General features: G+C 35.7%; 1 protein-coding gene across 2 annotated transcripts in view; it reads right to left on the bottom strand.

The window, feature by feature from the left end:
- Window positions 1–15,329, bottom strand: part of LOC102080588 (adhesion G protein-coupled receptor F5) — a 55,262-nt gene that overhangs the window by 6,308 nt on the left and 33,625 nt on the right. The window contains exons 14-34 of one of the 2 annotated variants that reach the window (XM_019346249.2): window positions 14,081–14,110; window positions 13,282–13,437; window positions 13,019–13,186; window positions 12,694–12,726; window positions 11,062–11,100; window positions 10,522–10,677; window positions 10,242–10,409; window positions 9,917–9,949; window positions 8,287–8,325; window positions 7,747–7,902; window positions 7,467–7,634; window positions 7,143–7,175; window positions 6,741–6,779; window positions 6,500–6,538; window positions 6,021–6,059; window positions 5,507–5,656; window positions 5,238–5,402; window positions 4,836–5,086; window positions 4,669–4,721; window positions 2,475–2,596; window positions 2,148–2,366 (exon numbers count right to left, since the gene is read on the bottom strand). In XM_019346249.2, coding sequence (XP_019201794.1) covers window positions 2,148–2,366; window positions 2,475–2,596; window positions 4,669–4,721; window positions 4,836–5,086; window positions 5,238–5,402; window positions 5,507–5,656; window positions 6,021–6,059; window positions 6,500–6,538; window positions 6,741–6,779; window positions 7,143–7,175; window positions 7,467–7,634; window positions 7,747–7,902; window positions 8,287–8,325; window positions 9,917–9,949; window positions 10,242–10,409; window positions 10,522–10,677; window positions 11,062–11,100; window positions 12,694–12,726; window positions 13,019–13,186; window positions 13,282–13,437; window positions 14,081–14,110 — 2,256 coding nt within the window. The remainder of the gene's footprint in view (window positions 1–2,147; window positions 2,367–2,474; window positions 2,597–4,668; window positions 4,722–4,835; window positions 5,087–5,237; window positions 5,403–5,506; window positions 5,657–6,020; window positions 6,060–6,499; window positions 6,539–6,740; window positions 6,780–7,142; window positions 7,176–7,466; window positions 7,635–7,746; window positions 7,903–8,286; window positions 8,326–9,916; window positions 9,950–10,241; window positions 10,410–10,521; window positions 10,678–11,061; window positions 11,101–12,693; window positions 12,727–13,018; window positions 13,187–13,281; window positions 13,438–14,080; window positions 14,111–15,329) is intronic. The other variant, XM_019346250.2, reaches the window with a different exon arrangement.

Below are 15,329 nucleotides of genomic sequence, written 5' to 3'. Positions count from 1 at the left end.
CCCATCATGCCTTGGGACATGTGCTGCTGTTTAGATGTTCTTGTTTTATTGTTTATGGTTAGTTACTTTTAACTGTTATCTTGAATGTTGTGTTTACGCCGTGGTGCAGAGTCACTGACAGTTGTTGTTTTGTAGCGGGATGTCACTCATGTACCATGAGTGACTTCTGTTCTGCTGTTGTTGAAGGTTGAGGCACATGGAAACACTGCAAAGTGTTTAAATAAAGAGCTTCCTCTACCAGCTTGGGGTTGAATAACAAGCTCAATATCTTTGAGCTAATTAGTTAAGATTCTTTTGCATGCCACAATCTAAGTCAGTTCACGGCCACGCTGTGCTAATTATATATTTGTTTTAATAAATGTAGAGGTAGGAATTGCAATTAATATAAATCTCAAAGTATTCACAACATTGCTGAACAGAAATAGGCCTCTGCACCTGGGGTGAGGGTGTGGCCATGAAAACAATGTGATATGCCATTGGATGTTGGGACACATAATAACATGACGCTAAGCATCGGCCAATGAATGTGAACTAACAACAACAAGGTCGCGGGTATGGCTGCGACCATAGGAAAGAATCGTGCATTTTACAGTTTTGTTCTGTTCTTCTAGAATATCATTAAAGTTACGTAAATAGACTTTGACTTCACATTTCAAATGTAAATTAACGTCAAATCACTGTAATGTAATGAAACATAATTGTCATGATTATTAAATGTATCTGTCTGTACATATGCATATTTAGATTGTTAAAATACATTCACAAATGTATTTCCACAAATATCTGTCTGTTATTTGAAAGACTGAACTGTTGGATTCAAATGTAATGCTACGGTAAAGTATATAACATGATCCCTATAAGCTTGTGTTACATCACATAAGTATTATTATCATTGCTAGCTAGGGCGATCGTGGCTCATGACTTAGCAGTTCGCCTTGCGATCAGAGGTTGGCGGTTCGAGCCCTGGCTCGAACACTCTCGGTCCTTGTGTCCGTGGTCAAGACACTTCACCTATCTACTGGCGATGGCCAGAGGGGCCGATGGTGCGATACGGCAGCCTCTCCTCTGCCGTATCGCTCTGGGACAGACTCCTCTGTCAGTCTGTCCCAGAGCATGCAATCCATTATTAGTTAAATTAACTGTATATATCTGGACATTTACGTATTATGATTCATATTGGCACATTCATTGACCTTGTTTATAGGTAATTTCATTGTTTGATCACGTTACAATGTTCCTAATTTGATGTCTAAAAGCACTTGGAAAAGGCAGAATCCCATGTAACATTACCGCAACAAACTCTGTTTTCACTACTGAAAATGACCGTATTTTTATGGGACAGTTATTTTCTGTTATTTTACGGTCGTATTTTGGCGCCCCAGCTGCCGGAATATTACTGTTTTTTGGGGATGTTTTCTTTTCCTATTTATAGATGATTTCACTGTTTAATGACATTAACATGTTCCTAATTTAATGTTTAGCGGCACTTGAAACAGGCGAGATCCCATGTAAATTAGCGTAACTAATTGTATTTTCATTACTGGAAATAACCGTATTTTTATGCGGGAGTTATTTTCTGTAATTATACGGTCGTATTTTGGCGCCCCAGCTGCCGGAATATCGCCGTTTTTTCAAGACGCTTTTTCTAACAGTGTATGATTTTAGTTAGACCTTGACTTGACGGCTTTTGTTTTTGAATGGTCTTGTTTACCTGTTGCTCTTTCACTGATATTTATGTAATGTGTGATGTATAAGTGTACAGAATTCTTCTGCACTGTATTTAAAAGGTAGAAATTTTTTTGTAGTTCACACAGGTTTTCTGTGGGAGAGTTAACATTAGTTTTTAAGTAATTAGCTTTTAAAACATTGTCTACCTTATCAATACATAAAATGCTTTTTAGACTACTCCACTATAGGCATTTTGAGTGAAACTTTGTCTGCAATTTTTTTTTGTTTATTAGTGGTTCAGACTGATTGATCCACTGACAATGCTTGTGTTGCACTGTAAAAATAATTTTTACCCAAGCTATCAGAATTTTGCTGTTGCTCTTGCCTGGGTAATAAGAGAAAATTGTGATGCAAGACTTACATTTCAATTTTGTATGATTTATGATTATTCCTATTGAATGCACCAATCCATTTCTTACCATCGTCAGAGCTAATAAACCTTGACACAGTTAAGGTTGATATTCCATCCTTAACTGAAATTGTGTGTCCTCCATCTTCAGCTATGAGCACTGTATTAAGTCTCCATTCTGCTGCTGAGACAGTGCCAAAATTGAGATCCAGTGGTGGAGGGCCACATGTCACAGTCACCGTTTGCTCATAAAATCCATCAGTTGGTGAAAACATTAGGGTACCCGAGGCTTTAAGAAATAAACACAAATGTCACACAATTGTTTCACAACTATCTGTATCAAGAGATAATAGATATTCACAACATTTGAAAGCATAAATGTAAAAGACTCCCTTACCATCAAATATCATAGGGTATGATTCTGCCAGCTTGTTAAATATTTTAACATTTAGTGCCCGAAAGTCTGGTGTAATAGAAGAGGGAGCACTGACATTATACTGGGCAATGGTACTTCCACTCCTGCAACAGAGAATAGAATTCCATTAAAAATTCGACCAGAAAAAAGTTGCCAACTCCTATCTTCTCACATGTGATGTATCTTTTCCCTCAAACAAACTAAACAAGTCTCATGCCAAATAAAACAAACATCAAATCCCTTTCATTGTGAGAATAAGAATTCATTTACAGTAAATTGCAATTAATTCAAAATTCATTTTTTCTTCTACTGGGTAAAGGCTGAATGTCAGACTAAATGAAAAATGAAATGAAATTATATATTTTTAGAATGATAGTAGAGAGTTTTACTGCATGTTTTCCCTCAATCACTTTAATTTACAATTTAATAGATGGAAATGTTTACAGTAAAGTCTTCATCGTGATGAGGCAGGTTAGAATAACAAAGTTATCAGTTAAAGGAGACCTAAGTTAGTTTGTTGTTTTCATTTCTTTTTAGTCTTTCCTCCTAGTTTATTAAATACATTACACTGTACACCTCATGGCTAAAGGTCATAAACAGAATCAGTGACAAAGTGCAGCCTTTGCAAAGCCCAGCGCCCACCAGGAACAAATCTGACATCTTGCTGGCAATACAAACCAAGCATTCAGTTCACTTTTAGAGGAGCCAGATATCCTGCAATGTGCCCATATTCAAGGTCCACAATGGCCAACAAAGTGCCACAGAACACCCTGAGGACTGCAGACAAATGCCTTGTCTAGATCCTGAAATGTTTAACATATTTATTACCCACTCGCCCTGTGGGTAGTCTTTATTCTTGAAGCTCTGGTCCTCTACCAGAGGCCTGGGAGCTTGAGAGTCTTTGCTGTTCCTAGGACTGCACTCTTCTGAATATAGGTCTTGGATGTCGATCCTGGGATCTGCTGGAGCATTTCGCCCAGTTTAGGGGTCACTGCCCTGAGTGCTCTGATTACCACTGGGACCCATGTTGCCTTCACCCTCTACAGGGTTCTCATTTAAAGTAAGGCTCCATTTCAAAATGACAGAAAGTAATAAAATGTGAAAACTGTGCACTTCAAATGAAGTACCTAACTTCAAAAAAAAAAAAAAAAAAAAAAAAAAAAAAAGAATGGGGAAAAAGCTTGAATTAACTTTTTTCTGTTTTACATCCTGAATGAACACTCTCAACCAGATTTAGCAATAATAAATTTCATCTAAATCTTAACAACTCAACAGTTTCAGAGGCTCACTTTCTCCCCCTCTTTTAATCAACTCCCCTACTTTGTTGCATAGTGAGAGAATTGAGCTCTAGCTTTTTCTGCCAGGATTTTAACCCTGGCCTTGAATGGAGTCAGGCCCATTCTCATTTGCTTATTGCGGAGCCTGGACTGCTATTTACTTTTGATTATATTCACTGTGGAGAAAACTACCTTGCATATGTGTGTGGAGCCAAACATGATAAAAATGCAAAGGCTACTTTACTCATACCTGAGAAAGTTATCTCAGGGTGCATTTGGAGTCAAAAAATGGCATTTTCTAAGGCCTCGGGTATGGAAAGCTCTTTGTACTTCTTTCTTTTTTGTGTACTTCTTTCTGCATCACACCTTTCTGTAATTCCATTAGCTGGCTAACTTCCCTCTGTGGTGCCTTGGTCTTAGCTTCTTTTTCTCCATGGAGGGTACTGCTCCTTGTACCCAAGCATCTCAAAATGTCACTCAAGGATGTAGATCAGCTGGTTGGTTTCACTTATTGTCCCAGGGCTTATACATAATGACTTTTAGTCCATGTAGTCTTGAAATTCAGCCACAGACGGTCCAGGTTTCCAACTTAGCCATGATTCTTTCTTTCAGGTCATGTGCTTTCGCATTCAATGCCTTCAACACACCAGTTGTTCTTGGGGGTTGGTAACTAATCTCGTAGGGTGGGGATGATGATATCTCCCACCCATAACTAGTTATAACTAAAATAGCAGTTTTTGTGAAAGGACTGCCAAATCAGGTGGAATGTTTCAATAACCATGCCTCAGCAAATGTAAAAAAAAACAAAGAAAAAAAGAAGAAAAACAAGTAGAAAGAGTAAAAGGAGAAAAAACATTGTTAGGAATAGTGTAATTAATCAAAAAGACAAAGTGACTTACCGGAATTGAATTAAATTTGCTTTTATTCCTTGGCTCGCTGCTTCATCTGTGATCTGTTTGAGACAGTGACAAAAAACAAGGATTAAATATCCCATATAGCCAGTGGATGAGTGAATGAGAACAAGAGAAAACTAAATTACACAGAAAGAAGACACATAGAGACTTACAGTTTTGCTAACAGTTTTGTGAAACTCATTGGTTTCTTGATTGTATTCTTCCTTGAATTCAACATCCATAGTAATTTCAAGTATCTGTATTATCAGTGTTGTTGTCAATGTTGTGGTTGTGGTTGGTGTTGTGATTGTTGTGGTTGTTGTTGTTGTTGGTGTAACAGGCATTGGTGTTGTTGTATTTGGCATTGTTGGTGTTGTCGTTGTCATTGTCGTTGTTCTAGTTGGTGGTCGACATGGATTGAAAGCTGTGGAGAAAAAATTAGGATCAAGGAAAAAGAAAGACATTTCCACCAGAATATTCCAACAGAAATAAATGTATAAAAGACATGTTTGAATACATTCAGTGATTATATAATCACATTCAGGACACATAAAAAGTAATTACTAGATTCTTACTTGAGATTGGTTGACAGAGTTCTCCACCAGGAGGAAGCCCTTTTATGCACCCACAGGTTTCTGAGGTGGCATTACTGCATGCTCCGTATTCGTCACACTTGTCACATGACCAGGCAAACTGGTCCTCACATTGACACTGCACTCCCGTAGAGATTGGAGAGCACCCTTTTCAAGCCAGTTAAAGAATTACAAAAAAAGCTCAGAAGTCACACAGTACTATATAAAAATAGTACAAAAATCACATACAGTAAATAAGATCAAGTCCTTACATGTAGTGAAGTTCAAGTCTTCTACTGTTAAGGAGTCTATTTGAGGGGGGGCGACATATTTCAGAATGTCTCTGAGAACAACACTGATATTTGAGGGCACACTGGCTGCTGAGATGTGCAATTCAACTGCTATATAGAAAGCCACTGGTGCTGTGAAGGAGAAAAAGAAGTAAATCCATCACATGAACCTGTCACAATGATGGGAAACAATGTTTACATGAAAATGTTAACAACAAGCTCCCATTTTAAATTTTTTTTTGTTCCCATCGTGGTCAAAATTAAAATGGTCAACATGGTCAAATTATGTTGGCAACAATCCAAAGCTATATTTACTTCAGCTCTCAGTTGCATGAGTCACTTGGAAAACATCTAAAAACATGAATTTTTAGATCATTTAAAAAACTATGTTGTTACAACAAAAATGATTAAATTTTTTACATTTTACAATGCATTTTACAATGTCTTTGTTCACACAGAGACCTTCATTCTTCAGTATACATGTCAAACATCATACCATATGTTGGTGTAGGTGAAGTTGTTGATGGTGTTGTGACTGTGAAAAGGGGAAAAAAGCAGCAGTTCAGATTAAAAGCGTACTTTATTTGGTTCAAATTTCTTTTTTCTAATGCAGCCACAGAATCTAATGTACATCATTCGTGCAACATTACATTTGATATCTTTGCTTTAAGGACACGAAGGAGAAAACTTACAATCTTTTCAATCAACATATGAGCAGACATGTTGACTATATGAACTTTGATACAAAAGCACTTTACAATGATATATGAAAATATAAAGTATTTATAGAGATTGCATGGAGGAAACTGATTGATGACAAAAATCAAATGAATAAGATGTAATTCCAGATCATTTAAATAGCTGTCTAGATACAACAAAAATGCTGTAGTTTTTAAGATTTTACAGTGCAAGTGAGGATTGGGAGCTCACACAAAGACCTTCATTCTTGTTTAGCGTACATTTCAAAGATCATACCATATGTTGTGGTAGGTGATGTTGTTGATGGAGTTGTGACTTTGAAAATATGGGAAAAAAGCAGCAGTTCAGTTTGAGCATACTTTTTTAAAGTTCAAATTTCTCTTTTATAATGCAGCCATTTAAAAAGCTGTGGAGTTACAACAAAAATGCTGCAGTTTTTCAGATTTTAAAGTGCAAGTGATGATCGGAGGTTCACACAATGATCTTCATAGTTTCCAATACAATTCATATATCATACCATATGTTGATGTAGTTGATGTTGTTGATGGTGTTGTGACTGAGAAAACAGGAAAAAAGCCGCAGTTTGGATTTCAGCATACTTTTTTATAGTTCAAATTTCTCTAAGAATCTAATGTAAATCATCCCAGTAAAATAAAATATTATATCTTTTATACTAAATGGTTGCTTTAAGGACATGAAGGAGAAAACTTACAGTCGTTTCATTAACATGGTATGAGCTTTGATAATTAGTAATTATTGTTTTTGTGAAAGTTTTTAAATTAATATATGAATTGAAAATATTTATATTTACGGCATGGATGAAAGAGTTTTTAGGTTAGTAAGTACAATGACTACACAGTTTTTTTCTAAAGATATTTACTGCAAAAAGTACTTTCAAGAAGCAAAAATGTTCACATACCAGGAGTTGTTGTTGTTGGACATAAAGAAATATCTGTGGAGGAAAATTATACTTTCAAATGTTCATTTTGTTGTGCTTAATAAAAATAATTAACAGCAAAGAAGAACACAAAAAAAATGAACAAAAGGCAAAAATAAGAAATCTTGAACAAAAACACCCACTTATTTCGAACAAGAGAAAGTTTACATTGAAGCATATGTTGAACAGATCATTCTAAGTAACCATAGCTATATGTTGATGAACACATGCTGGTCAGATACATTTATTAATGTTTCTGGTGATAGCATTTTTCTGTAGCAACAGCTAGAAGATTTCAGTTCTTACTTGTGATTGGTTGACAGAACTCTCCGTTAGGAGGAAGTCCTTTTATGCAATCACAGGTTGGGTAGTTGACATCACCGCAGGCACCGTAAACTTCACACTTGTCACATGACCAAGCAAGCTGGTCCTCACACTGACACTGCAGTCCTCCAGTAGAGTTTGGATAGCACCCTGTTCAAGACATTTAAAAGAACAATGAAACACAGTTCATAAGTCATACAGGACCATATGAACAGCATTAAATCTGACTGAGTACAAAAGTCAAATAAGATCGGGTCCTTACATGTGGTGAAGTTCAAGTCTTTCAGTGTTAAAGACCCAGTGATGATTTTGGGGAAGGAGAAATTTCTCAGAATGTCTCTGAGCACAACACTGAAATTCTGGGGCACACTGGATGCTGGGATGTGCAGTTCAAGGTCTATATCAAAGTCCACTGGCACTGTGAAGAAGAAAAGGGGAAAATCCATCACATACACCTGTCACAATGATGGGAAATGATATTTCCATGAAAATGCTGACAACAAGCTGTCACTTGTAATGCCCCCTGTTTCCACATAGTCACAATTTTATTGACGCATTTGCTCCACACGTCTGCCCAGGTCTAACCTGGTACTGTCAAACCTCATTTACTTCCACTAAAACTCAGAGTTTATATACTCTCAGCTAATTGGGTCACAAGCCAAATAAATGTAATTCCACATCACTTAGATGGCTGTGTTGTTAGAACAAGAGTGATTCAATGTTTTAGATTTTACAATGCAAGTGACATTCAGGAGCTCACACAAAGACCTTCATTCTTCAGTATACATATCAAACATCATACCATATGTTGGTGTAGGTGATGTTGTTGATGGTGTTGTGACTGTGAAAACAGGAAAAAAGAAGCAGTTCAGATTTAAGCATACTTTTTTTATAGTTCAAATTTCTGTTTTCTAATGGAGCCACAGAATCTAATGTACATCATCCCTGCAACATTACATATGATCTCTTTGCTTTAAGAATATGAAGCAGAACACTTACGACCTTTTCAATCATCATATGAGAAGACATGTTGATAAACATTTTTAGTGACTGTAAAGGGATTTGGTCTGATATTAAGATGGCATGAGGTTTGATAATGAGCAGTGTTGGGCAAGTTACTTTGAAAAGGTAATTAGTTACAGTTACTATTGACTTCTTCAAAAAAAGTAACTGAGTTGTAACTAAGTTACAATATTCTAAAAGTAACTAATTACTAGGAAAAGCAACGATTGCGTTACTTTACAAAAAAAATGTTTAACCATCTGGGGTCCAAGGTATAATTGGCTGTTTTTGACTACTTTTTATTTTACCTCTACATTTCACCTTTAAAACTATTTATCTTGCCTTATATGGTACCATTCTTTTTAGCACAACTTGTCATGTCTGAATTTACAGTTATTTTTTCATTTTGACATACTGTATTAACACAATTGATCTAAAATCAGAAAAACCCCCATAAAATCCGTGTAGAAAAAAAGTTATATTTTATCACTGTAAAAACCACAAACATGTTTAAGGAATCATTTTCATAACTTGAAATGCAAATGTAAATTATAAAAACATATGCACAAGTTTTGCAAACAACAAAGTTATATGCAAGTATTTACCTAAAAATGCAGCCAAGGAGTTTTTTTATAACCATTTTAAACTATTTACAGAACAATCAGGTGTTCTGCATGAAATAAGATGCCACACAAATTATTTGTGCCACTCAACAAAATAATTTCTGTCCACTATAAGATAAAGGAGAACATCACAAGCCTGAAACCTGCAGGCCTGACAACAGGATGTATATCACTTCTCCTGTTTTCCACCTGGAGACAGCATTTACATTGCAATCTGCCTTTGGTGGCTTTTTGGCAGCACCTGTGACATTCAGCAGTCGCCTCATTGTTCTGACACACAAAACAAAACTATCGACTACACTACACACTAATTTCACAACTTCATAAAAACTGGTACATTGCACCTTGTTGCTATGTCATCTTAAATTGGTGATGCGATTGGTTTATCACAACTGCTTTATTCTTCCTCAGCCAATCAACAGCACTCGTGCGATTGTTTCACCCCCCTAGCTCCCGGTAAGAAGAAAACAGTTTCAACCGTCTGTGTTGAAAAATAGTAAAGTGTCCGCACCGCATTTTCTTGTTAGTAACAGTAACGGCATTGTCATGATAGAAATAGTAATTAGTTAGATTACTCGTTACTGAAAAAAGGTAACGCTGTTACTTTTAATGCCGTTATTCCCATCACTGATAATGAGTAATTATTGTTTTTGTGAAAGTTTTTAAATTAATATATGAATTGAAAATATTTATATTTACGGCATGGATGAAAGAGTTTTTAGGTTAGTAAGTACAATGACTATACAGTTTTTTTCTAATGATATTTACCGCAAAAAGTACTTTCAAGAAGCAAAAATGTTCACATACCAGGAGTTGTTGTTGTTGGACATAAAGAAATATCTGTGGAGGAAAATTATACTTTCAAATGTTCATTTTGTTGTGCTTAATAAAAATAATTAACAGCAAAGAAGAACACAAAAAAAAATGAACAAAAGGCAAAAATAAGAAATCTTGAACAAAAACACCCACTTATTTCGAACAAGAGAAAGTTTACATTGAAGCATATGTTGAACAGATCATTCTAAGTAACCATAGCTATATGTTGATGAACACATGCTGGTCAGATACATTTATTAATGTTTCTGGTGATAGCATTTTTCTGTAGCAACAGCTAGAAGATTTCAGCTCTTACTTGTGATTGGTTGACAGAACTCTCCGTTAGGAGGAAGTCCTTTTATGCAATCACAGGTTGGGTAGTTGACATCACCGCAGGCACCGTAAACTTCACACTTGTCACATGACCAAGCAAGCTGGTCCTCACACTGACACTGCAGTCCTCCAGTAGAGTTTGGATAGCACCCTGTTCAAGACATTTAAAAGAACAATGAAACACAGTTCATAAGTCATACAGGACCATATGAACAGCATTAAATCTGACTGAGTACAAAAGTCAAATAAGATCGGGTCCTTACATGTGGTGAAGTTCAAGTCTTTCAGTGTTAAAGACCCAGTGATGATTTTGGGGAAGGAGAAATTTCTCAGAATGTCTCTGAGCACAACACTGAAATTCTGGGGCACACTGGATGCTGGGATGTGCAGTTCAAGGTCTATATCAAAGTCCACTGGCACTGTGAAGAAGAAAAGGGGAAAATCCATCACATACACCTGTCACAATGATGGGAAATGATATTTCCATGAAAATGCTGACAACAAGCTGTCACTTGTAATGCCCCCTGTTTCCACATAGTCACAATTTTATTGACGCATTTGCTCCACACGTCTGCCCAGGTCTAACCTGGTACTGTCAAACCTCATTTACTTCCACTAAAACTCAGAGTTTATATACTCTCAGCTAATTGGGTCACAAGCCAAATAAATGTAATTCCACATCACTTAGATGGCTGTGTTGTTAGAACAAGAGTGATTCAATGTTTTAGATTTTACAATGCAAGTGACATTCAGGAGCTCACACAAAGACCTTCATTCTTCAGTATACATATCAAACATCATACCATATGTTGGTGTAGGTGATGTTGTTGATGGTGTTGTGACTGTGAAAACAGGAAAAAAGAAGCAGTTCAGATTTAAGCATACTTTTTTTATAGTTCAAATTTCTGTTTTCTAATGGAGCCACAGAATCTAATGTACATCATCCCTGCAACATTACATATGATCTCTTTGCTTTAAGAATATGAAGCAGAACACTTACGACCTTTTCAATCATCATATGAGAAGACATGTTGATAAACATTTTTAGTGACTGTAAAGGGATTTGGTCTGATATTAAGATGGCATGAGGTTTGATAATGAGCAGTGTTGGGCAAGTTACTTTGAAAAGGTAATTAGTTACAGTTACTATTGACTTCTTCAAAAAAAGTAACTGAGTTGTAACTAAGTTACAATATTCTAAAAGTAACTAATTACTAGGAAAAGCAACTATTGCGTTACTTTACAAAAAAACATGTTTAACCATCTGGGGTCCAAGGTATAATTGGCTGTTTTTGACTACTTTTTATTTTACCTCTACATTTCACCTTTAAAACTATTTATCTTGCCTTATATGGTACCATTCTTTTTAGCAAAACTTGTCATGTCTGAATTTACAGTTATTTTTTCATTTTGACATACTGTATTAACACAATTGATCTAAAATCAGAAAAACCCCCATAAAATCCGTGTGGAAAAAAAGTTATATTTTATCACTGTAAAAACCACAAACATGTTTAAGGAATCATTTTCATAACTTGAAATGCAAATGTAAATTTTAAAAACATATGCACAAGTTTTGCAAACAACAAAGTTATATGCAAGTATTTACCTAAAAATGCAGCCAAGGAGTTTTTTTTATAACCATTTTAAACTATTTACAGAACAATCAGGTGTTCTGCATGAAATAAGATGCCACACAAATTATTTGTGCCACTCAACAAAATAATTTCTGTCCACTATAAGATAAAGGAGAACATCACAAGCCTGAAACCTGCAGGCCTGACAACAGGATGTATATCACTTCTCCTGTTTTCCACCTGGAGACAGCATTTACATTGCAATCTGCCTTTGGTGGCTTTTTGGCAGCACCTGTGACATTCAGCAGTCGCCTCATTGTTCTGACACACAAAACAAAACTATCGACTACACTACACACTAATTTCACAACTTCATAAAAACTGGTACATTGCACCTTGTTGCTATGTCATCTTAAATTGGTGATGCGATTGGTTTATCACAACTGCTTTATTCTTCCTCAGCCAATCAACAGCACTCGTGCGATTGTTTCACCCCCCTAGCTCCCGGTAAGAAGAAAACAGTTTCAACCGTCTGTGTTGAAAAATAGTAAAGTGTCCGCACCGCATTTTCTTGTTAGTAACAGTAACGGCATTGTCATGATAGAAATAGTAATTAGTTAGATTACTTGTTACTGAAAAAAGGTAACGCTGTTACTTTTAATGCCGTTATTCCCATCACTGATAATGAGTAATTATTGTTTTTGTGAAAGTTTTTAAATTAATATATGAATTGAAAATATTTATATTTACGGCATGGATGAAAGAGTTTTTAGGTTAGTAAGTACAATGACTATACAGTTTTTTTCTAATGATATTTACCGCAAAAAGTACTTTCAAGAAGCAAAAATGTTCACATACCAGGAGTTGTTGTTGTTGGACATAAAGAAATATCTGTGGAGGAAAATTATACTTTCAAATGTTCATTTTGTTGTGCTTAATAAAAATAATTAACAGCAAAGAAGAACACAAAAAAAAATGAACAAAAGGCAAAAATAAGAAATCTTGAACAAAAACACCCACTTATTTCGAACAAGAGAAAGTTTACATTGAAGCATATGTTGAACAGATCATTCTAAGTAACCATAGCTATATGTTGATGAACACATGCTGGTCAGATACATTTATTAATGTTTCTGGTGATAGCATTTTTCTGTAGCAACAGCCAGAAGATTTCAGTTCTTACTTGTGATTGGTTGACAGAACTCCCCACTGACAGGAAGTCCTTTTATGCAATCACAGGTTTGTGAGGTGACATTACTGCATGCTCCGTATTCGTCACACTTGTCACATGACCAAGCAAACTGGCCCTCACATTGACACTGCAGTCCTCCAGTGGAGTTTGGATAGCACCCTTTTGAAAAGTTTTAAGAGCATGATAAACACAGTTAATAAATAATGCACCATTTTGTAAACAGCTTTAAAGTTTACTAAGCACAAAATTCTTACATGTGGTGAAATTTAGGTCCTCTATTATTAAAGACTGAGTGATGAGATATGGGAAGGACAAATTTCGCAAAGCGTGTCTTATTTCATCATTGAAATTTGGGAGCACACTGGATGCTGGAATTTCGATGTCAACGACTATATCAAAGTCCACTGGACCTGTGGAGAAAAGAAGACAATTCATCAAATGAACTGGTCACAATTACAGGACCTGATATTTACATAAAACAATTAGTTTTCCCACCTATCATTTATTGTATTTTTTTCTAAATCAATTGCGACTTTATGTCCATGCATCACATTTTTATTCCTAGGAATAGCTTGAGGACTTCAACAGTGTTTTTTTAAAATATATGTCAGTTATTTCAATGACTTTGGAATTGTTGTAGTCCGATATGAAAACTGAGCTTCAACATGGACATATAATATCAAACCAGATTTTGTTTTTCTACATACAGTCTACAAGATATACTAAACAAGTGATCTTACACCACAAATGAGTCAACCAAAGCAAAAATATTATCAATCTCTATTATTGTAGAGTCACTATCTTATAATACAAAGTGCCTTGAGACCCCTGTTGTGATTTGGCGCTATATAACTAAAACTAAAGTGAATTGATATAGGAAGAATTGGTCGTGAGAACACTAAGGACAGTTTTTCTTGTTAAATATATATATGAATATGTAAAGTTTACACAGTATAAATAAATGGTGCCATCTTAAAATATTTCTTTATTAACACAAGCATAAAATGAGTTGAACTGTAGCTTTCAAATAAATAAACAAAGTATTTTTCATACCAGAAGGTGGTGGTGGACACTGAGCGATACCTGTGGAGCAAGTTTACAGATCTAATTATTCTATTATCACATCAGAAAATATTTAACACCAGATCACTTCAACATTGATATACAGTCATGTGAAAAACTAAGCACTCCACATCATATCTTGGTTTCTTTTTAAAATGCAGCAATTGCTCAGCTTTTTTCCCCATGACCTTTGTAAATCTTTTGCTTATCATGCAGGTCTTGCATTTTAAGTTATCTTTGGTGGGAATATGTGTATTTGGTTGGCATTTAGTTTTCTATTATAAGAGTTGTTCTGTTTCCATTGTGTTCTCCCTGTCTAGACTCTGGTTATCTTTTGTATTTTAGTATTTGTCTCCATCTTTAAATGTAGTGTGAATCTCTCTTTGCCCTCATTTTCTGTCTTCTTTTCTGAGTCTGCATTCCCTATGATTCTTCTATATACAATGCCAGTGAATTTTGCTCTTTATCACCGGACCATGGACTAGACAAGTTCCATAGACAAGTTCCAACTACAGACAAGTTAATTGCCTTAATGAGATTAAAGACCTCATAGTTTCATATCATCTTGGTAGAACACTTTGCTCTCAGACTGCTCACTTACTTGTGGTTCCTAGGATATTTAAAAGTAAAATGGGAGGCAGAGCCTCCAACTTTTCCTCCTCTGTGGAACTAGGTCACAGTTTGGATTTGGGAGACAGATACTCTACCTCTAAGATTAGATTTAAAATATTCCTTTTTGAAAAATATTGCAGTTAGGCCTGGATGTTTTGAAATGGCCTTAGAGCTATGGGTTAAATTGGACAGGAACAGTGATCAATTAAGTTTAGTTAAGGAGCAAATTAAAATAAATTTGTGTGAGATCAATTCAAAATACTATGAGTTAATTCTTTGTGTGCTGCAGTCTGGAAATGGTTTCAGTGCTTATACTTGCCTAATAATAAGAAAGTAATGCCATCCCACTGTCCTGCGTAAACCCTAAAAACATCCCTTTTTTCCTTCTCTCATGGATATGTGTTCATGGTGCAAATTAATAATACAGTGCAGTCAACATGGCACATCAGCATCTAGCTAGCGTCTCTCAAGAGGAGTAAGCATCAATTACAGTGGCTTGCAAAGGTATTCGCCCCCCTTGAACTTTTCCACATTTTGTCACATTACAGCCACAAACATGAATCAGTTTTATTGGAATTCCATGTGAAAGACCAATACAAAGTGGTGTACACGTGAGAAGTGGAACGAA

Source organism: Oreochromis niloticus, linkage group LG15, assembly GCF_001858045.2.
Source record: "Oreochromis niloticus isolate F11D_XX linkage group LG15, O_niloticus_UMD_NMBU, whole genome shotgun sequence".
Classification (NCBI taxonomy): Eukaryota; Metazoa; Chordata; class Actinopteri; order Cichliformes; family Cichlidae; genus Oreochromis; species Oreochromis niloticus.
This window is presented reverse-complemented; position numbering and strand designations above follow the sequence as displayed.